This window comes from Perna viridis, chromosome 10, assembly GCF_037379345.1.
Source record: "Perna viridis isolate PV_CMFRI_1.1 ecotype Kerala chromosome 10, ASM3737934v1, whole genome shotgun sequence".
In the NCBI taxonomy this organism is placed as follows: Eukaryota; Metazoa; Mollusca; class Bivalvia; order Mytilida; family Mytilidae; genus Perna; species Perna viridis.
In genome coordinates this window covers 20,888,620-20,911,252 of record NC_142454.1, presented here as the reverse complement: position 1 = coordinate 20,911,252, position 22,633 = coordinate 20,888,620, and the positions used below count along the sequence as shown (strand labels likewise).

Sequence of the window (22,633 nt, the reverse complement as noted above, 5' to 3'; positions counted from 1 at the left end):
GATAACTGAAAAATTCTTTTGGTTCCCAAAATTGCAATTATTTTTTTTTATCCATGGAATTTTCAAAAAAAGTAACCAGATTATATGTGCATAAGATTTTAATTATAATTTTATACGAAAATAGAGGATTATATATATAAATATCACTACACATTTATTTTTCAAGTAAGCGAGTTATAAATTCACATACAAAACATGAATTATTTTATCTGAATGAAACACTTTACAGAACCAAAATTGGATCTAAAATAACAAAGATATAAATATTTGAAAATTGCGATTCTAATCATGAAATTGTCAATTGCATGTTTATTTAGTTGTATATTTGCCGACCAATTTAACGATATACAAATTAGTGAATATGACATTACTAATGAGATTGGCGAACTCTCCTATATACTAACATCTCCAACCTATGTAATATACCGTCTGTGCGAGACCCGACACGGTAGTCAACGACGTTAAAAAAAAACCCTTAGTAGTAGTATGTAATATTAATCCTACAGCTGATCCTTTAGTGTCTAGTCGATCTTTGATTTGTTCGCGGCTTCTAAGTAAGACACGCCATATTTATATTCTATTCCAGTTTGTAGATATCCTATAACTTAGAAGATATATTCTATTTTTTTTTATACAAATGTACGATATCTAATAACATATACAGTTTATAAGATATCTTATAAAACATACATTATTAGATATCTCAAACATTTTATAGGATATCTCATAAAGAATATGTGAGATATCTTATAAAGTTTATGAGATATCTATAAAATATACATGTAAGATATCGTATAAACTGTACATTATATGAGATATCTAATTTATCTTATATGATATGTTGTAAAAAATAAAATATATCTATTAAAATATGTAAGACATCTTATATCATTTATAAGATATCATATAAAGTTTACAAGATATCTTTTAAATATTGAAGATATCTACTTAAGAAATCTGCTTGGAAGAAGTAAATATGGCACGACACAGATTTCCCTCTAGATTTGTAGAGCACGGTAATGATAAGTTTCTAAGGCACTTACCATTTTATTATCGACAGTGGCACCTGGGATCTTGGGGCCTGGGATCTTTTTGAAAAAATTAACGTTTCACAATTTAAAGAAAAAAATCGTTTATACTCATTCTTTGAAAAAATAATAGAAATAGCTTATTTTCAGATAAAAATATCAATTTCGAATGCTGTTATTTATATATATAGAGAGAGAGAGAGAGAGTCGTCACATTCTGAGACGTTTGTATAATATTGATTTGTTGTGACATGCATCATTAAATTGATCCTCTATCCTACATAATAACATCTAAATGAACTGTCCCGTACTACCATACATCGTGTGCTAAGTTACAGCCCTAGATTAATCCTACGAGGAGGAATGACCCGGCCAGGGAAAGCTTTATTTTTATATAGCCTAGCTGGCCAAGTGGTCTAGGGCGCTGGACTTTGTGCAGGCGGTGTTGGCATAAATGTCACAGCGGTTGGAGTTCGAGTCCCGCGGAGGGAACGACCAAAAATTTGCATCGCAAATTTGACAGTTCTAACATCGTTGGGAATTTTTCAGACCCTTCTATACGTTTACATATCTTCCCTGTATCAATTTGATCCGATGTTGCAGTGTAGCGAATAGTCGTCACATTCTGAGATGTTTGTATAATATTGATTTGTTGTGACATCCATCATTAAATTGATCCAAAAATTTGCGTCGCAAATTTGACAGTTCTAACATCGTTGGGAATTTTTCCGACCTTTCTATACGTTTACATATCTTCCCTGTATCAATTTGATCAGTGTAGCGAATAGTCGTCACATTCTGAGACGTATATATAATTAAAACAATTGCGCTAACGCTAAAGAAAAAAGTTCTAACTTCGATTTCCCCTTCCCCCTTAAGATAAAAATGCATGGACGCTGCAGCACCTTAGAGATGTGTTCAACCTTTGTTGTTATCACAATTTCACTGACGATATATAGATCAGACAAGATATTTGCAGTTAGAAATCGTATTTTACCAGAATGACAACACACCTAATTAATCGACCCTTAATTACTATCTACCATTCACATTAAAACTCTTAAAAATGTAAAAAAAATTGTGGTCATGGTTTGATCTATGGGCAGCTAATTATAATTTTCGCATAATTTTTAATACAGAATTATCAAGTTCAAGATAAAATCTAAGATTCAAAAATCAAAGGTTTTGATGTTCCGATATCTTAGCGTTCTAAAGTATTTTTTTTCTTCGACATTTCATTATTTATTTTAAAAGATATTCCATCATTTAAAAAAATATATATCCACTGTTTAATAATTGACTGATGTGGCCCAGGATTCGCACCTGGAGTGACACAGCTAGTTGTATGGCAAGCCAAAGTGGACAAAAATCAATATTTTCTAATTTATATTATGTTCAATTTGTAATATTACAAAATGTCTGATGTTTTATAATATTACTAAATCAGGAATTTGAAATATTACAAAATCATTTTTTAATATTAGAAATTCATTTTGTAATATTACAAATTGAATATGTTATATTAGAAAATGAATTTGTAATATTAAAAAATCACTTTGCTAAATTGCAAAATCAGTCACATTTTTTAATACTACAAAATGATTTTCTAATATTAAAAAATCGTGATTTAACACGACAAATCCATTTTCTAATATAAGAAAATCAATTTCTAATATTAAAAACTCGCTTTTTAATATTAGAAATTCAATCGATTTTTTAATATTAAAAAAGAGTTTTGTGATATTAGAAATCTAATTTGTAATATTAGAAAAGGAATTTGTAATATTAGAAAATGAATTTTTAATATTCAAAAATCATTTTTTAAATATTAGAAAACACTTATTTTGTAATATTAGAAAACACTTATTTTGTAATATTGGAAAACATACCTTTTTTTAATATTACAAAATCATTTTTAAAGCTGCATTAGCTACCAAATTTGTTCACTTTTGATTCTACTGAATTTCGCCGATTCAATGAAGTAAGATTGTACTTATGCAATTGAAGCAACTAATATCGATAATACCTACAGATTATTTTGAAAACAACGTTTTTTTTTAGTCAGAGAATATCGACAGATCTGATCTAATTATTTTTCGCCATTACTTCCGAAGATTGCCGACAGGACATTCCCCAGGGTTCAGGGTTAAAAATACTTTAACCTTGGCAAAAAAAAAATAATAACAATAATGGATACATAGGTAAGCACGTGTCTTGTTTTCATTTCATTTCATCTATATCTTGATCAGTTTTCAAATAAATAATGACCATATTTGAGCCGCATTATATCACAATACATAAATTTCAAAAGGATCCTTGGGTTATATTCGAACGTTTTTCTTTTACGGCTCGATTCCGTCGATCTTCTTACCGTTGAATAACCACTTTCGCTTTGCAATCAGAAGCGGCCATAACAGCAAATGCACGGATTAAGGTCATCAGAAGTCACAGAAACACAAATTTACGAAAATGACAGCTAATGCAGCTTTAATATCAGAAAATATTTTTTAATATTAAAAATTTATTTTGTAATATTAAAAATTTATTTTGTAATATTAAAAATTCATTTTCTAATATTACATATTCTTGATTTAGTAATATTATAAAACATCACACATTTTGTAATATTGGAAAATGAATTTGTAACATTAGAAAATGAATTTGTAATATTAGAAAATCACTTTGCAATATTGCAAAATCAGTCACATTTTTTATATTACAAAATGATTTTCTAATATTAAAAAATCGTGATTGAACACAAGTCCATTTTCTAATATTAGAAAATCAATTTCTAGTATTATAAAGTCGTTTTTTAATATTAGAAATTCAATTGAATTTTTAATATTAAAAAATTATTTTTTTATGTTAAAAAAATGTTCTGTGATATAAGAAATCTAATTTGTAATATTAGAAAATGAATTTGTGAGATTAGAAAATCATTTTAATATTAGAAAATACTCATTTTTGTCCACTTTGGCTTGCTATATAGTTGCCTAAATTTTTTAGCATATATCATTTGGAATGTGTCTGGTGCTGCTGATGGAACAGTACAGTGTGTGTCCGTCCGTCTGTTGTTGAGAAATATTTCTTGTTATATACAATTGCCATACATGTATATTAGATGTCTGCTTAAAAAATCATTATTCCTGCATTGTCTTGCACTGCATCTTTGTCAATGTTCATGTTCTTTAACGATCTTTCTTTGATAAAACATTTCGTATTTGTATTGTCCTTCTGTTTTTGGTGCTTCGGTATATTTTTGCCGAAACTTAATTAGTAACTGAACAATTGATTTTGAGATCATTTGACAGATTTCGATATTGATTCGATATTTTCCGGATATATTTCGTTTTTGTTCCGTAACGAGTTTTTTTTCCTTAAAACATTCTATTGATTGCGATGATCATTGTTACTAAATGCTTGCATGAAAACGTCAAAACTTCCAAGTTCAGAACAAAATTGACAATCATTGAAATGGATGTCAGTAAGAGGGTAAGCGAAAATTGTTAAACGCAAAAGTGCTCTCCGTTTTCTTGTATAGTATTTAAGCACTACGTATGTGTTTTTTTATGTATACGTCTGTAATCTCAGGCTCATGCACTGTCTACTTAAGTCTTAATCCCTTTTAGGATTCGTCCCTGGAGATATTTTTTTTTTTGTTTTCAAAACAAAAAAATATCTCCAGCGCCAAACCCCCAAAGGGATTACTATCTACTGTAATCCCTTTTGGATTCGGCGCTGGAGATGTCAACTGTTGTATTTTGTACTTCTGTCTACAGACAGTACAGTGCAGAAAAGTGTTTCCTGCTAAGATTTTTCATTTTAAGAGACAGATTTAGCCTGTAAGAGGATGAAGTTGTAAGCTAAAGAGACCTTAAGTTATGATAGGTATACACATTTGTCACTTACATGTTTCGTAAGTTCTAATATTGTAATGTATGCTGTCATAGTACAGATGTAGACTTTGGATTTGTGATATACATTGTACAAGTCAAGTCAAGTAAACTTTATTTAAAGTCGATATATATCAAACAATAAACATAAGCTCTGTAGAACTTTGAAAATCGACATACGTAGTACAGTGGACATGCACATTGTATTCAGGCCTAGTTGTTTCATGTATTAAATTTCCCTAGTACAGAGTAGTAGTAGTCTGTACTAGTGAGCACCATGAGCTTCCTTTTCTTGAAAAATCATTTTCCTTCAATTCCCTGGACCTCTTTAGTACATGTGTATGTTTAGATTAAGCAGGTCTGATTCATAATTTAAGGCTCATGTGCATGGGCAATTTGCACCAAATTGTCGCCCTTGGGGGCTCATTTGGTCTCGGACAAAAGCAAAATGAAGTTGCCCTCTTTAGTTTCAGACATCGTCCAAGATCAGGATTGTATTCCGTCGTATAATGCTATTTTGACAAGAGTTTTTTCCCCATCTGATAACTATTCAAAGCAAAAGTGGTGCCTGTCCAAGGAAAAAAAAATGTAAAAAAATTCTTGGAAATCCATCAAATACAAAATCCTTTACACAAGATACAGAATGAATATTTTTCACTCCAGCTTATGATAATTGATGTTTTACTGTTGATATTCATTACGGAACATGCATTCTTGGGGTACATATTTTTATCTTAACTGATAATTCAGTAGAAAACACGAAGTATTTAATGTGATCTTTTTGTTTCATAATTGAACAGTTAATTCTCCATTTCAACAGAACATTTTTTCAGCTTGAGATAAGTTGAATGAACTGACAATTACAATACATGTACATGTACAACATGTATATGTCAATAAAGTTTTAATCTTGCCTTGTCAGTAATTAGTTCTGAATATGGTATTGATACTCTTGATCAACTTTTTTCAAATGACTGGATATTTGATCAAGAAATCATTATGGATTAAATTTAGCCATGGTTAAAAAGGACAAAATGAAAACTCTAACAGAATTCAATTTTGTGTAAATATTGTACAGCTGGACACCCCACACTGCATACATTTTTATTGTAAGTATGCTGGGTCAATGACAATACAACAAAAATGAGTTCATATTTTGCCGAAGTTTACATGTACATATGTATATATATAGTTATTGGAAAGGGTGAAAATGGGATTACACAAAGTACAGAGCTAATCAACAATTAACAGATACAATATTTATTATAATGGGAATAATTGACAAATATCATCCACATGAAATACTCATGCAGTTAATTGCTGAAGCCATTATTTTGGAGTCATTGGGAAACTAACTAATAAACTACATCAACCCTTCAATCAATCCAACTTTGATAAGATATTTGCAGTTTTCTGAAGCAGGAGAAAAAAAAGATATACAGGAGAAACAACCTAATCTGGAGTTACATGTAACTTCCTCCAATACTGTGGAGCACCACCACAGTACTATTCATATATAAACACATGTACTTTAAAATATAATATGAACCTCATCTCAATAGCTCCAAGTGGAATAAACTGACATTTTTCTCCTGTTCGAATTTTTTTTTCTCACTAATATTACCTTCTACACAAGAAGCATTACATTTACCAAGCAAAGCCTCATTGAATTTGCCACTTCCAAACTATTTATATGATCATGTGACTAAATTGAACATTTTGACCAATGAAATTTAACTGATTACAACACCGCTTTAAATTTTTTCTTTTCATTCATTTAAAAAGAAAACTTTCTTTTTTTCTATGACTGATATTGTTCTTTGTATTGATAATAAATGATCTTATCGAATTGTAAGACATTAAAAACAAACAACATTTTAATTATTAGCATTTTTAACATAAAAAGAACACAACTTCTTGTATTTAAACTCCATTGCAACAACACAACAGCCTATGATTTTCATTACAATTTTCCATCGTTAACAGTCACATACTTCATGTGGTAGGCTGTGATATTGGTTAAGTTGTGATACTGTCAACAACCTCTGACAAAAGAAAATATCTGGCGTCTATTAGAATTTCATGTACATACATATATCTTAGTTCTTTAGGTACTGATCTGTAGAAGGCTCACTTCCATAACAGGTGGATTTCTCATGTAGGTGAATTATTAAAAAAAGTGCAGGATCTCTGTCAAAGAGGTACATTGTACATTGTACATGTTAGAGTTTGTACTAAGCAAGGTTTGTGGCAACATCATTATGGTGAATAATGATGATGGATCAGCCATCAATGTCACTTTACTTGTCAGAAAAATAGTTCCTCCAATATTCAAAGTAACCTTCTCCTTGATTTCTTGAAAAGTGGTCAATGCAGTACAAGTTCTACTATTAACAGGATTCTGTCCTGTATTATCCTCTTTTACAAAAAAATCCACCACCTGTAGTTCTGGCTTAGGGTTGACTGGTCTATCATTGTTTTGGATACCTCTGTTGCTTTTTCAGTTTTAGGCTTGAGGAGCTGGATTCTGAGCCAGAGCTTGAGGAGTTGGATTCTGAGCCATAGCTTAAGGAGCTGGAATCTGAAGAGCTTAAGGCACTTGATTCAGAGCCAGAGCTGAAGGAGTTAGATTCAGAGCCAGGGCATGAGGAGCTAGATTCTGAGCCAGAGCATGAGGAGCTACACTGTAGATTCTGAGCCAGAGCTTAAGGAGCTGGATTCTGAGCCAGAGCTTGAAGAGCTGGATTCTGAGCCAGAGCATGAGGAGTTGAATTCTGAACCAGAACTTGAGGGACTACATTCTTAGCCAGAGCATTGAGGAGGTAGATTCTGAATCAGAGCTTAAGGAGCTGGACTCTGAGCCAGAACTGAGGAAGGTGGATTCTGAGCTAGAGTTTGAGGAGCTGGATTCTCAGCCAGAGCTTGAGGAGCTGGATTCTGAGCCAGTGCTTGAGAGGCTGGATTCTGAGCCAGAGCTTGAGGAACTGGATTCTAAGCCAAGAGCATGAGGAGCTATATTCTGAGCCAGAGCTTGAGGAGCTGGATTTTATGACAGAGAAACTGCCAGTTTTCATACTCACTGTCTCTTCAAACTTAGGCTTTTTCATATAAGTATCCTCTCACTTTAGGTCCACACTTTTATCTACATTTTATTTTTTACTTCTCTGTCCTGTTGTTAGTTCCCCTCAACACCTTTTGGCTTGACAACTCTTTTTTTTATCAAAGTGAGCATTATGTTCTTCATATAGTCACTTTATTCTTTCTTCGCTCCCATTGCCTGTTCTCACGAAAATAACTACATTTGTAGATCCTCCTTTTTAGATCTTAGCATCCATGCTGTAGAATTTTCCTATTAAAAATCTTCCTACATTCATGTATGAAGCATTTGTAGAACTGAAGCCAGCATGTTTTTTCTCTGAGATGTCTCTCTAAATGCCCCTTAAATGGAAATTCTGTCTCCTCAGACCAAATACAGCCAACTATAAATTTGCAACAAAATTAAAACATTCAAATTTTCCTTAGCAACAAATAACAACATAATGACTTACAACTATCAATCACAATAAGACTGTACATGTGTACACTGTAGGTACAAATGTATAATACAAATATTTTATTGCATCAACACATTTACAATATACGGTCATAACACGTAACAAATTATTAAAGTACAAGTGTACATATATATTTGGTTCATTAGTGCTAAATGTCATCAACTTCAGGTCTTCATAATAAGTTAATTATGATGTGTGACTTTTGGATTTGCTTTTAAGCATACTTTGATTCATTGTAGTACATCTTTGGCAACTTACATGTATACTGATTTTGTATTAATTTATATATTCATCAATTGTTTCACAATTTTTTATGTCAAAATTATGCAAATGAATTATTACAAGAACTTGTTGTATATTATTTATTACCTGTGGTAAATTAGTAGCAGAAAACAAGACAAATGGAATAAAAAAATTTATCTTAGTGGTGTGGTACAGTACTATTATATACTAGTATTAAATATAAGCTCAATTTAAAGTTGCTAAATCAATTAAAATGTTAACTTTAAGGAGGTAGATCTAGGGTAAGGGACAGAATCAGTGATATGTTTGTATCATATTCAATTTCACCAAAGCCTATCAAGCTTCCACTTGACACAGAATGAAATCTATCCAAGTTTCTTTGATGCTTACATGACATTGATGTAAAATGCTGAATACAAACATTCCAATGGTACATGTATATAAGAGTTGTGTCCCTTACCCTAGGTCTACCTCCTTAAGTCAACAGTCACTTTTTTGTTACATCTGAGACACGACTTTCACTTTTAAGTGTAGAAGTTTTTGGAATTTTCCAAATTTCAGATAAATGGTCTACTTAAGGAAAAGCAAAAGTACACAGTAATGAGTCAGTTAAAGAGTTGAAGATTGATGACCCAGGTAAATGGAGTTTGAAGGTCCAATGTCAGAAATTTCGGGTCCGGATTCTTGAACCACCACTTCTTTAAGTCCCTGGTTTAAGTGCATTTTAGTTCATTGAATTACACATGTATATTACTCCTTAGTTTGACATGTCTTCTGTTTTTTTTTTTCCTTTCAGAGTTAATATTCTGTTGATTGATCAGTTGAACCTTAACCAACATGTACAATTATACCAAGTCGTCTCCGCCAGCATCTCCAACATCATCTACTCATTCATCGTCATTCAACTCCTTGGACGGGGCTCATCGTGATAGTAAAAGTGAAGCTCGACTTTCAGCAACAGCAAAGAGACAAAAATACCTTAAAAGATTGTGCAAGTTTAAACAAATGGACTTTGAATATGCTTTCTGGCAGATGATTTATCTTTTCATTTCTCCACAGAAAGTGTGAGTTTTTTTATATCATATATTATACAACAAATTGTTTTTTTTTTTTTTCATTTTCATTTTCCCTTTAGTGCCTTAGTCTTTTAGAAAAAAAAATAAGACAAAGTTTCTTTTGATCAATAAGAGCCAAGAATGCTACATTGTAGTATGCCATACATGTACATGTAGCAAGACGTATTAGTATATGTACATTTATCTCTGACATGTATCTTTCTTTTACATTGTATATCCATCACTACAGCAGTAAAAATTGGTCAAATGCCAACAACTCCTGATATCACTCCCATATTTTTTTGGGGGGTGTTCAAATTGCTTGTGCTTGAGTATTTTGTGTGACATGTCCTGTTTCTTGTATCGTCAGTTTTTAGGTGAAATTTATTTTATTCAGTTCGCCAAATTGTGTATGTATATCATTTTTTGATTCATGTGCTCAAGTTTAAAACTAGCTTTTGGATTTTGAGGTACATGTATTTGAACCATCCCTCTGCTCATGCTTCAGTATTTTTTTTATCTTTCCATGTATTTTTTTGTTTTATATAATTTAAAAGTTCTCTAAAAAGATCATTCAAAGATCATTCAAAGATGATTGAAAATTATTATTCATAAAAATTACAACCTGTCCTAAATTTGATGAAAATGAAGAAAAGAACCATTTTTATTCATGTTAAGGCCAAAATAAGGTACAAAGTGTTTATCATGCAAACTGTATACACTGTGTGTTGGAATTGTTCACCCTAAGAAATTCTAGGACATCTCTCTTTGACAATTAATGGAAGTAATTGTTTGTCGTGTTTGTATGACCACAGAATATTTTGCAAATGGGTAATAGCTGTTGTCATTGTCAGTGACCTGTCTTGATTGTCTTTAGAATCATGGCTAAGATCAGTCAATATCTTTTAGTAAGTAGATCACATCTATTTTTGGAGTCAGAAGACACTTCTGATGGAGTTCTTTTGTGAGATTGTATTTCAGTTTATCTGCCCATTTTTGCTGCTACCAATGTTTGCACTATATTCATACCAACAGTATATTTTAAAGTTTAAGTCTGGTATTGTGTTTACTCTGAATGCTTGTAGAACCTGCAGGCTTATTTGCCATGTTTAATACTTCATGTAATGTTCTGTACTGTAATTATTACATGTATATCAATAGAAATTTTTCAAATCTTCATTTTTCCTCTAAAAATACTTTGTTTTACAAAACTTCATCATGTTCATATTCATTTGTACATTGTACATACACATGTTATATAGTTTAATTCCTTCCAAAAAGCAATCAATTTATACCACACCATTGTCATTTTGAACTAATTCATCAAACATCTGAAAAAATGCCCAAAAAATGAGAGCTTATAAACGGCACTGCCATGTTACAGCCATGCAGCCATATTGAATCATTGATTAATCATAGGAATATTTTATATTGGGTTAGTTTATAATTGATTTATTTTACTTTTGCAGGTATAGAAATTTTCAGTATAGAAAATGTAAGTTAATTATGTACAGACATGTTCAAATTTTTAATCAGGCCAATGTTTTGTCCAGTGTTCTAGGATTTCACCCTGGGCAAGTGCAATTTACGTGTGGGAAAGTTGTGTGTTTTGCTTCACTTTCCCTTTGATAGGTAGAATAGTTGAAAATAGTTGAATATTTGATAGGATTGTCAAAGTTGGAAAGCAAATTTCAAGTGTGGGACAGTTAATCTTCAATTTGAGCTTTCCCATTGAAACCTAAAATTTCGAAAAATCCTATAACACTGTTGTCATCATAATTGATAGTAAATTTTGCTGTAGTTTGTTCAAAACATTTATTTTTTTGAACACCTTAATCTTTTTTGCATGCTATAAATCTTAATTGCAACATCTAAAATATTTTTTTAAGATTATTTACTAATTGAATTTCTTTGTTCAAATGAATAAGACCTGTTTGGCCAATTGAAGTAATAAGCTACATTTAACTTGGTAGAAGTATAGGTCCATACTTGAATTTATAAATGAATATTAACAAAAAGAAAAAAAAAACTGGTTTCAAGTCAATTATTCTTTAAAAGCCTTGGGGTGCAAGCATTTGATTTTATGGGATGGTTAGGATCAAGGCAGAGCAATGATGCATGGTTAAAAAAATCAAGAAATGAACAATCTGGTAAAATAAAAAATGTGAAAAAAAGCTAGAATGCAAGTCAGAAGAAGAAAAAATCAGGATCGAAAATGAAATTCAAGACAGGTTAGAATAAAAAAATAAAAAGTCAGGTCAGAAATTATACTGAAAAATCCAGGCCAAAAAAATTCTTTAATGACTATGATTGAAATAGTCCTATGTACATGTAATGTATTCTATGCAAAATATCCCTGTATATAAAGACCACCTGTCTTATGTGACCATGATTTTACTCTCCCTTGGAAGGTCACCTCAGACAGGTTTGTCTATATATAATTCACCATGTTCATTGTAATCATACTATTTTTAGTGAAATGATCAGGTACAGTGTAAACAAACAATGGGCGACTTATTTAAGATGCAAATGACTGAATGCTGACTGCACTCAGCCCATCACTTACAGTGGCATTTGAAGATTGATTAATCAACACAACTCTTTAAATCTATTCACTAATATCTATTTTGTGACAAATCACAACTTCTGTATTTGATGAATGCGACCATTGACTCATATTTTACATAAAAGATTAAAAAATACATTTCAGATACAAAAGATCAATTTGCTAGAGATGATCCTGCCTTTCTTGTGTTGGTTGGACTTTGTATAATAAGTAAGTGTTTATAATGATATGGAAACTGTTCTTACAAGCTCCAAATAAATCTGAAAGTGTCTTCTGAAACAACAAGCCTTATATAGAATTGCATACTTTATAGTGGGAAATTTTTACGAGGTTAAAATTTTTTGTATTTTCGTGGTTTGTGAGAAAAAAAAATTGCCAAATTATAGTCCAGATTTTTTTTTCATCCTCTGCTTTTTTAGAAACACCTACAAAGTTGGTCTTAAAATATCACATTTGGGCTATACAAAAAGGTAAAGGAAAACTATGACACGGTAAACAAACAATTTCATATAGATCAGATGAATACTCCTTAACAGTCCACGATGACCATAAAACTTCTGTTCCAGAAGCCTGATTTTAAGAAGTCTAGCACTGTACAAAAAGTCTGAGAATATTCTTAACTTCCATTGTAACTTCAGTCAGTATTTGAAATGAATGAATCGCAAACAATTAAGAATTTCCTCAGACTTAAATTTTTTTTCAAGTTTTGTGGCACTTAAGGCCAGGTGCACCAGTAGGGTAAGGGATAAATACTGCTAAGTGTAAGTATTTGTAAGAATCAGGCAAAATGGGAAAAATCAGAAACATGCATGTCAAAAAACACCAATCTGACAATGTAATATCAGTCAAGGCAGATTTCTGTATTTGAAAAGACCATTATTTGATCTCTGCATCACTGGCTTTGCGCAGAAATTTTTCAGTAGAATCTTAGAAAAATAAGGTTTTTGACAGTTATCGCCCGTGAAATGTTCATTTTCAGTGCATTTCAATGAAATTGTAACTCAATGGTCCAGCATTATGTGGAAAATTTTGCCTGTTTTTCTTGATTTTGATGGTGCAAATAGTCAAATTATGCTATCTAAATGATGGGGTTTTTTTCATACCATGTTTCCCCCACTGCCTGATTCTTACAGATACTGACATTTGATATATCTTTCTGTTATTATTTCATTTTTCAGTATCCTCTATTGGATTCAGTGTGGTTTTAAAGATACACTTTATTGGTTTTCTAAAGCTTGTGTTATGGACCGTGTTTGTTGATTATGTGGGTGTTGGCTTGTTGATAGCCACCCTATTTTGGTAAGTTTGTATACATGGTATCTTAGTGTATCTGGCCTGTTTGTAAAATGTTGTTCAAATCACACCTGACTGTGCAACTCACTCTTTGTATCTTCAGTACAACATGCAACAAATAAGGCTGGGTATAGCAAAATTTGATGTCTTGAAAATATCAGTTTGGGCTTCAGTGTCTGTCAAAAATGTTTGCGAGTGCAAATTCTAAAATTAATCTGCAAATTGTTGAACTGAAGGTTTGTTCATTGATGATTTTGTGCCATAATGAAATACTAGTAAATTGATATATATTAAATCAGCATAACTCAAAATACCAGTTGATATAGGATTATTTTGTTTATTGTTAATTAACATCTTGAATAAGACAGGGTTTTAGCCAGGATTTTTAGGGCTTAAGTCACTTTTGCGTAGAGCACGAACAACATATTATGGGCAGCAGAAGTTTCTAAATAGTCAAAAGTATCATAAACTAAAGACCTTAACACTCTTAATATATTCATTTTAAGTTTACAGATACAGGCATAACAATAAATACAATAAATGTGAAAAAAATGATCTAAAACATTTTCGTCATTTATGAAATCCTTTCGTAAATGGCGAAAATGACAAGTGCTAGCTAAATCACTGAATAAGAAAGTATTTTTTTTTAAGTTTTGTAGGATTTTGAAATCCATTATGAAATATTTACGAGTTGTTTGATTCTTACAAATATTAGTAATTTAAATTTTGGTATTTATCTAAAGGCGATGACAATGCAACAAGAAACAGCATTTATATAAACCATAAAGGGCAGGATAATCTGTTCCATGAACAAGTCATACAGTTATACAATTATCAGAGTAAACAATCTTTATATCGGAGCAAACATCAAATGCAAAGATGAAAAAGTACCGTAACTGAGGATATAATTAAAGTAACTTGGCCAGTGACACAGGAAAAAAATTAGTAGTTTGCAGCACCTGAAGAAGAATACTGAATTTAGTCAATTTCAGTATTCATTTTATGTACAAATGAAAATAATATGATTCTCTACACTTTTCACACAGTGACCTAATGCAAGTTCACTAAAACTTGTATATCTAAGTTAAACATGTTAAGTAGCTGTCTTTGTAAGAGTCATGCAAAATCTGCAAAAATGTGATACACCCCAAAAAAGGCTACATATTTTTATTTTTGTTATGAAGTTGTTTTGTGGGTCTATATTATAAAATGTGTAATTATTCATTCATATCTGCCTGCTCTTAAGATATAATCAACATTGAAAATCCAATAGATTTTATTGTATTTGAGTGTCATTTACAGAGTTATCTTCCTAAATTTTGAAATCCACAGTGCATTTTATATAATTTTTGTCTCCTAGGAACATAGGTTATATGAAAAACCGAATGTTAATTTCTGTTTACTATGACAATTCAAACAAAATATAAAAAATAAAAATATGTAAGCTTTTAACCCATGAATCACATTTTGCATGATTCTTAGATGGAGCACTACTTAAAAAAAAGTAACTATAAATGATTTTTAAGGTGGAGGCAAAACTCATATTGAACACTATGATAATTCAAACTTTTTTTCCAAAATTAATTAATTTCTACATTAATTTTCTTAAAAGGTATATTTTTGGCCTTTTATTGTGTTTTGCATGATAATTGTGTACATAATTTCTACTTAAGAAGGTATAATAATGGACAATATTATAATTACCAGTACATATACATTGTAAATGTTCTGATGGAAAGTTTTTGGTTTACACAAATTTCACTGGAGTATAATGGCTGTATCAAACCACTTCAGATTTGAATTGGTAATAACAGCTGTTTTGAACAAATGTGAATTTTTCCAGGTCCATATAACCCTCAAAAGAGTTAAATTGGAAGCCAAATCCAGCACATATGTTCTGCTAGAGACTGAGTGTGTCTAAGCACCTACATTATTGTAGCTCCATGTTGAATATAGTGGACAAACCATAGTGCTTTATGGGTTTTGAATGTTGTGCTTTGACAAATTTCATATGTGGAAACAATTTTCTCCCATTTCAAGGGGATGATTAAAAATGCACATGACTATTAAAGACTGGGCGGTGATTAAATTTTTATGAGAGTTTTCCCATGGCTACCATTTTACATCTTCAAAGGTTTCTGCAGATTTCATGGGAGAAATTATTTCTCCCTAAGTCTATTCTTGATTTAAATTATTTGCCACTCTGTGGTTAAATTGAGACTTTAATATGCATATGCTTAGTAATGCTCACATGTTGAAAGTCTTAATTTAACCATCTCAAGGAGAAATAGTATACATTTTGTAAACCACTCATTACTGATGGAGAATCTATGTGAAAAAAAACCTACAAAATACATCAAGTGCCAAAACTGTAACATAATCATAGAGGTTAATTTTTTTTATTATACCATTGCAGGGTAATATCAAATAAATATATGATTATGGCACCACCTCGAGGACAGGATGTGGAGTGGGGTTATGCCTTTGATGTTCACTTGAATGCATTCTTCCCTTTATTAATGATTCTTCATCTTTTTCAACTTGTATTCTTAGGTCGTAAGTATGAAACAGTCCTTTAATTAATATGCACAAATTTTCAACTGGATTGGTTGTTCCAAATTTCATGAAACTTGGTAGATATTAAGGAACTGCTCCAGTCAAGACCTGGGATGTTTCTTATATAATCACTATATATTTAGTTACTTACATGTGTAGCTTAAATGAAAAGTAATATTTATTTCAATAAAAGAAAATAAATATATGAAAATGCTTGCTTATATTGTGTGCATGTAAGTAACATAAACGCATATAATTTAAAAAAGCATTAGTAAATGATGCACGAACGCGTTCACTTCTCCCTGTTAATTCCCATTTCTCCCTAGTGTCTCTCTAAAAGAGAAGTCACTTCTCCCTGTTTTTCTCAAGTAGCTTGAGCCCTGTAATGTATTAAAATAAACTTATGATTGAATTATATGTTGACTTTAATCTGAAGTAATACATGTATACCAGCACAAAATACTGTGCATCAGTATTGGGGTGACTCAAATACATGTACATGTACATGTATGTCAAAATCCCAAAGCATGGCCATGGCCTAATCGTAAACCCAGAAAACAGAGACAACCTACATGTACAATGTAGGGAACCAAATAAAAAAGATAACACATAAAATATTTTGATATTGTGGGGGGAGGGACAAAAAAAAACAAATTTGTATCACAACTTTCCTAACCACCGAACTGTGTAGAGTTTTACAGTGATATCAAGCTGCACCCTATGAAGTATTATATTATAAATGAAATCTTGTCATATATACATTCTCTCAAGGGATTTCATGTACAAATGTACCATGGGCTATATTTGTCTCTCTCCAATTGGTTATGCATCTGTTTAACATTCAAACATAACGGTTGTAAAAAAAAGTCATTACAAACTGTAAAAGTCCTTTAATTCCTGGATATTTTTTAATTCATGGTTTTGAGATTTTCAGTAAACACATAAATGGAAATCTCATTTTCTTTGGGAACCACAGTTTGTGGTTTGGCTTACAACGAAAACCATGAAAATTGGTACCCCACGAACATATGTACTTTCACAGTACTATCTATGTGTACTCTACAAATGTGTGTTATGTAATTGAATCACTTTGTCCCTCTATTATTCTGTCCAAAAATTTTGGTAGCAATTATCTGGACTCCCAACTGACCTATTGATTTCAAATTTGGTTTATTGATGGGGCATTAAATTCTGGAGATTTCTATTTCTGTCTTAAATCAACATGAAAGATTTCAGTGTCAAGCGTAATTTTATGTTTTTTAATTAAATAATATTTATTAATGAATAAATTACTTTTAATTTTGATACACGACAATATGTAAAATAACTAATAATTTTCTATTTATTGATGTACAATCATTTTTGGAACTACTCTTGTCATGCAAAAAAAATCTGGTATTGCGACCTCTGAGACACTATTGGTGCATGACATTCATTTCTATTTAAAACTTTTAAGAAGACCAAGATACATCACAGTCCCACTCAATGTTTTGACAGTCATTTCCAATATCTTTGTCATTTGTGAGAGAATAGAAAAATGTGTCAACAAGATCAAAGGAAAAAAAGGTACAGATTACTGATAAATAATTTATCTGTAATCTGTACCTTGATCTAAGGAAGTAGACCTAGAGTAAGGGACACAACTCTTAAAAATCACTGGAACGTTTGTATTCAGCGTTTTGCATCAATCGTATGTAAGCATCTAATTAACTCTGATTCATTTTATTCTGGTTCAAACGAAAGCTTGAGAGGCTTTGGTGAAATTGAATATAATAAACACATATCACTGATTTCATGAGTTATGACCCTTACCCTAGGTCTACCTCCTTAAAGTTTATTGATTGCTCTTCTGGAAATTTATTGGTATTGGGGCTTAAAAGGAATCCATTGAAAATAAGTGTTTTCTTAATATAAAAAAAAAACAACACTTCTTTTCTGTTGGCTCATAAATTTTAGTATGCATGAACATACATGTATGTGTATGTTGATCTATTTGAAATTGTACCACATATATTAAATACTACCAAAATCAGGCTAGAATAGATGTGAGGGTGATGATTGTGTCTGTTAAATATTGATATACCATGTGTTTAACTTATAAAACTGATTTAATTTTGGGCACTTTAAATTTGCAATGTCATTCTTGTGCTTTTTGTGTAAAATTGTCTTAAAAGAGATGAAATAAGGACAGTAAATTGTATAACTAGTCAAAGTTACAAAATATGCAATAATTAATGTTTTTCAAAGGTTTTTCCTCTACAACAATGCGTTACAATGAATTTTCACAAATTATTGATCTGACACAAGTTATCCCCTCTACTTGTATTGCATTCTAGTTTAAAAAAATCGTAAAGTGCCAATATTTTTTTTTTAAATTCAAATATCTGAATAAAAAATGTAAAGAATAATTATGAAAACACACAATAATAGACAATCTGTATCATGTGCCACACAATTTTTTATTTTAAATATCATGGTACTTCAAAATCCAAAAAGGGATCAGATTAATAGGCATTTCATCAAATTTGTATACATTTCTAATTGTATACATTTCATCTGGCCAAAATCTTGTCAAACATTAAATCACAATGCAAATTAAGATCATATCAAGTTTGAAAGTTGTGGCGAAACATTCTCCATCAGTTCAGTGTACACCTCTGCAGTTGTGAATCAAGCTGCTTCTATTGATGAATTTTATTATATATTCATTTTTTTAAATTATTAAAGGAAAATAATTTTTTCAAAATGCCTCACATGTCTCAGAGGATGCTATGGCCATGTTAATTAAAGTTTCAAAATCTTTATATTGACATTTTATATTTTATAGGTTTGTTTTCGGTCAAATGATATATTTTTAATTGTGTTCTCATAATTTATTTCAGCATTCATCAATGCTGGATATTATCTAGGTTTGGTATTTGGTAATACCCTGTGGTTAATTGCTATCATGTACTACATCTATAACACATTTTTAGGATACAGTGGTAAGTACAGTAATTTACCCAAACCTTGTTTCATAGAAAAAATCTTAAACTTTGATTTCCTAAAATCCTTGATTTTGTCCACAAATCTTCAATTTCAGATGTTTTGATTGGTCGATATCTGAGTTTAGAAAGGATTATTTCAGTAAAGGGGGCCAGATATATTTTTTTGTTCAAATACTTTTAGCAGACACTGACAAATCACCATCGCCTAATTATATCATGCAAAAGTACTTCAGTTATATCTATAAATATATATATTTAGATTAAAATGTACTTTTTTAATACATGCATTATAATTGAATGTTTAAATCCTATATTGTTTACCCTATTTAGCATACCCTATATCACACCTCTAGACCTATATCCCATACCATATATCACACCCCTAGACCTATATTCTATACCCTGTATTGCACCCCTTCAGAGAACACACTTGAAATACATTGTTTACTTAAAATAAATATAATCAACATGACATGTCAAAATCTGTATCGTATGTAGTATCAATCCTCGACCTATATCACCCCACGAGCTGATGGCCCTTGTTTTGATATGGTATGTGATACAGATTTTGGCAGGTAATATTTAGTATGTATTATTTTGATTTATTTTCTCCATTGTATCCTTCACTTTATTTTTTGCAGCGTTGCCATTTTTAAAGAACACCAGAATAATCCTTTATCCTGCGACAGTAGTGGTATTTATCTATATTTTATCTGTAGTGTTGAGATGGAACTTTAGTAAAATGTTGTGTGATTTCTACGAGTACAGAGTCTTTTGATTGACCATATTGAGATGTATTACTGTGATAGATCTTGTAGACTTCTGGAAATTACTCTGCTATTAGCATTCATAATGACTCTGAAATTCTTGTTCTAATTTTGTTTTACTTCCTGGTTCTTCTGGATTCACTTCATAGTAACCAGAATATTTTGTTGTGCCATTCTCTTTCATATGGTAAGAGGTCAATTTTTTGGTATGCCCTGGAAGTATTATGGGTTGCCATGTATGTCTGTCTGTTTATTCCCTTATTCAATTTATGTAGTATAACTTAAAAAAACACAATCCTTTTAGGGATATGTTTTTGTTCGTGGAAAAAAATATTACAGAACTCTGGAACAATAAAAGAAAAAAGGTGGGATATTGTTTTGGCATACAGCATTATGTAACAAGGCTTGTCTTATTTAGAAGTTGCAACTATACTTTAAAGTTACATTTGCTTTGTAATTTATATGCCCATCTTTTGATTGAGGTATTAAATATATACTCCTGTCTGTCAAGGTGCAGATACAGAAATTTATGAAGTAGAAATGTATGATCCAGGATATCATTTGCAGATTTGCCAGTAGAATTTTCAATATTTTCTTACAAAAGGGGGGGGGTCAATCCACAGACCTACTTCCTGGATCCGCTTATGTGATACCATCTAAATACTGTGCTATAATTCCAAAAAAAATATTAAATAATTAGTATATTAGTAATTTTTGGTATCATTTTTATATGAGCACAATAAAAAATGAAGTATGTGATTAATTTTGGTAATTGTCACTTGATCCAATTTGGAATTTAAAGTCAATTAGCAGTTGTGGATCCAGAGGGGGTGTAGGGGCTTGGCACCCCCATTTTTTATTTGGAAAATTTGTAATTTTCATGTGATTTTTTGACACAAAAAATGGCAAATAATGTCCTTGCAGTCCCACTTTTCTGGAGAACTTGAGCTGCCATCCCTCCTTTTCAAGGTGTCTGGATCTGGCCCTGATTAGGAACCAGAATCAAGCATTTTCCTGATGTCTCAATGAATACTTGAGTTATAGAAGATTTTACCACAAGAAGCCATATCCCTAAAGGGAGGTTTAGATTGATTTTGGAGGTTGTGATTGGAATCATATTGAAATTAGGGACCAAAAAGGAGCCACTTCTATTCTATTCAAATTTTTATTGTGTCAGATAATAATCAATTCTGTATCAAACTTGAAGGGAGTATCCATACTCGCCCCAACTGTTTAGGGATTGTAACAAATTAGGCCATGCAAAGCATTTTATTTCCTTTATTACAGAAACTCCCATTTGTTTGTCTTTCATTGTTTTCAAGATATTTAATCTTTTCTGAGTTCTTTGTAAAACTTTAAATATTGAGTAAAAGAGGCATGTGCATTATTTTCGAAATAGAGCCGTTATTACTTTTAATTTTTCATCTTGAATTCATTACATCCAAGCATTACAATGTTAATGCCAATGCATGTATCACATTTTTTGTTTTTAATCATATGTTGCTTCTTTTGTATTTTTTCTTTCTAAAGTGAACGATGTGAATGAATTGTACTGTAATTGAAGATAGATTTGATGGATGGTCCGAAATTGTGTTTACTCGGGACACATCAGTGGAATCAATAAATGGTCATTTGTAGCTGTCAAATCAAGATTGGTTATAGCACCGATAAGTCTTATAAAGTTGCTATTAAAAATCTTAAAAAATGGGTATGAGTATGTGTAAAAAAATTATTGATTCAAGTGCGGAATAAAGACTTAAAATTGTTAATCATCTTCTCTGGTGATCTTTTCAAATTTTCTCACAATAATCTCACCCCCACTGAATAAATTGATTTTAAAATTGGTATGCAACTTGATATGGATGGTGCATATGTGGTAAGTGAATTTGGTCTGATGTCTACTTACTGTGTGAGTTTGGGTATACCTAGAAGAACAAGGCATCTGATTTCATGCTATTTGGTACTAGTAATAACAATTTACACCAGAAGTCTAAAATGCCATCAAAACCATGTAACACAGACATAATTGGTGATGTAGTATCATGTTTGTCTCCTTATACAACAAATATACTACATCTGTGCACTGTAAAATTTGCATATTCATAGCATTGCTGAATGTTAATTGTCTGGTAGAAATCTACTTCATGCTATTTTATAGAAATTGAAATATGTGTACTTGTAGCTTGGATTAACCATTTAAAAATGGTTAAAATTGAAATAAAAGTGACAGCTCTAGAAATTCCTATAGAAGGAGCTAACATCAGTGATTTCCACTGCTTTTGATATAATCAACTAAACTTTAGAGCACATGGAGGGTTGGGGCTCCCCTTGGAAATGCCTTCGAATGAATAGAATAAATATCACTTTTTTCAGCTTTTGTAATATGTTGGTAGTATAGCATGAAATAGATTTCTATCAAAAGAAACTGATTTTATCATTGTAAAATGGAGGGATTTCGTAATAAAAAAATTCACAATCACTTAAGTAGTTATTTTTTTTAGAATTTTGCATAGTATAGCATATTTACATATACATGTAGGGGAGTTAGGCCCTTCTATGTTAATTATGTCTCACACCTGGACCCCACCTACATTTATAAACCCCATTCCCTTTCAGAGTAAATAGTCTTTGCCTTATTCTCTTAAAGTTTATCAACAAAACCAACTAATTGAAAAGAATCACAATGCGATC

General features: G+C 31.2%; 1 protein-coding gene across 2 annotated transcripts; it reads left to right on the top strand.

Annotated features, from left to right (window-relative positions):
* The first annotated feature begins 4,412 nt into the window (after positions 1-4,412).
* LOC148604908 (protein unc-50 homolog A-like) lies at positions 4,413-22,421 on the top strand. Of its 2 annotated transcripts, XM_088549096.1 has the most exons (9): positions 4,428-4,520; positions 7,426-9,354; positions 9,515-9,782; positions 11,243-11,268; positions 12,484-12,549; positions 13,518-13,638; positions 16,049-16,188; positions 19,071-19,172; positions 19,817-22,421. In XM_088549096.1, exons 3-9 carry the CDS (start codon positions 9,556-9,558, stop codon positions 19,951-19,953), a joined length of 819 nt encoding a protein of 272 aa, XP_088405222.1. In that variant the 5' UTR covers positions 4,428-4,520; positions 7,426-9,354; positions 9,515-9,555; the 3' UTR covers positions 19,954-22,421. The 2 variants fall into 2 exon arrangements, with proteins under 2 accessions (XP_088405221.1, XP_088405222.1); XM_088549095.1 differs by lacking the exon at positions 7,426-9,354 and having other exon boundaries at positions 4,413-4,520.
* Positions 22,422-22,633: the final 212 nt, after the last annotated feature.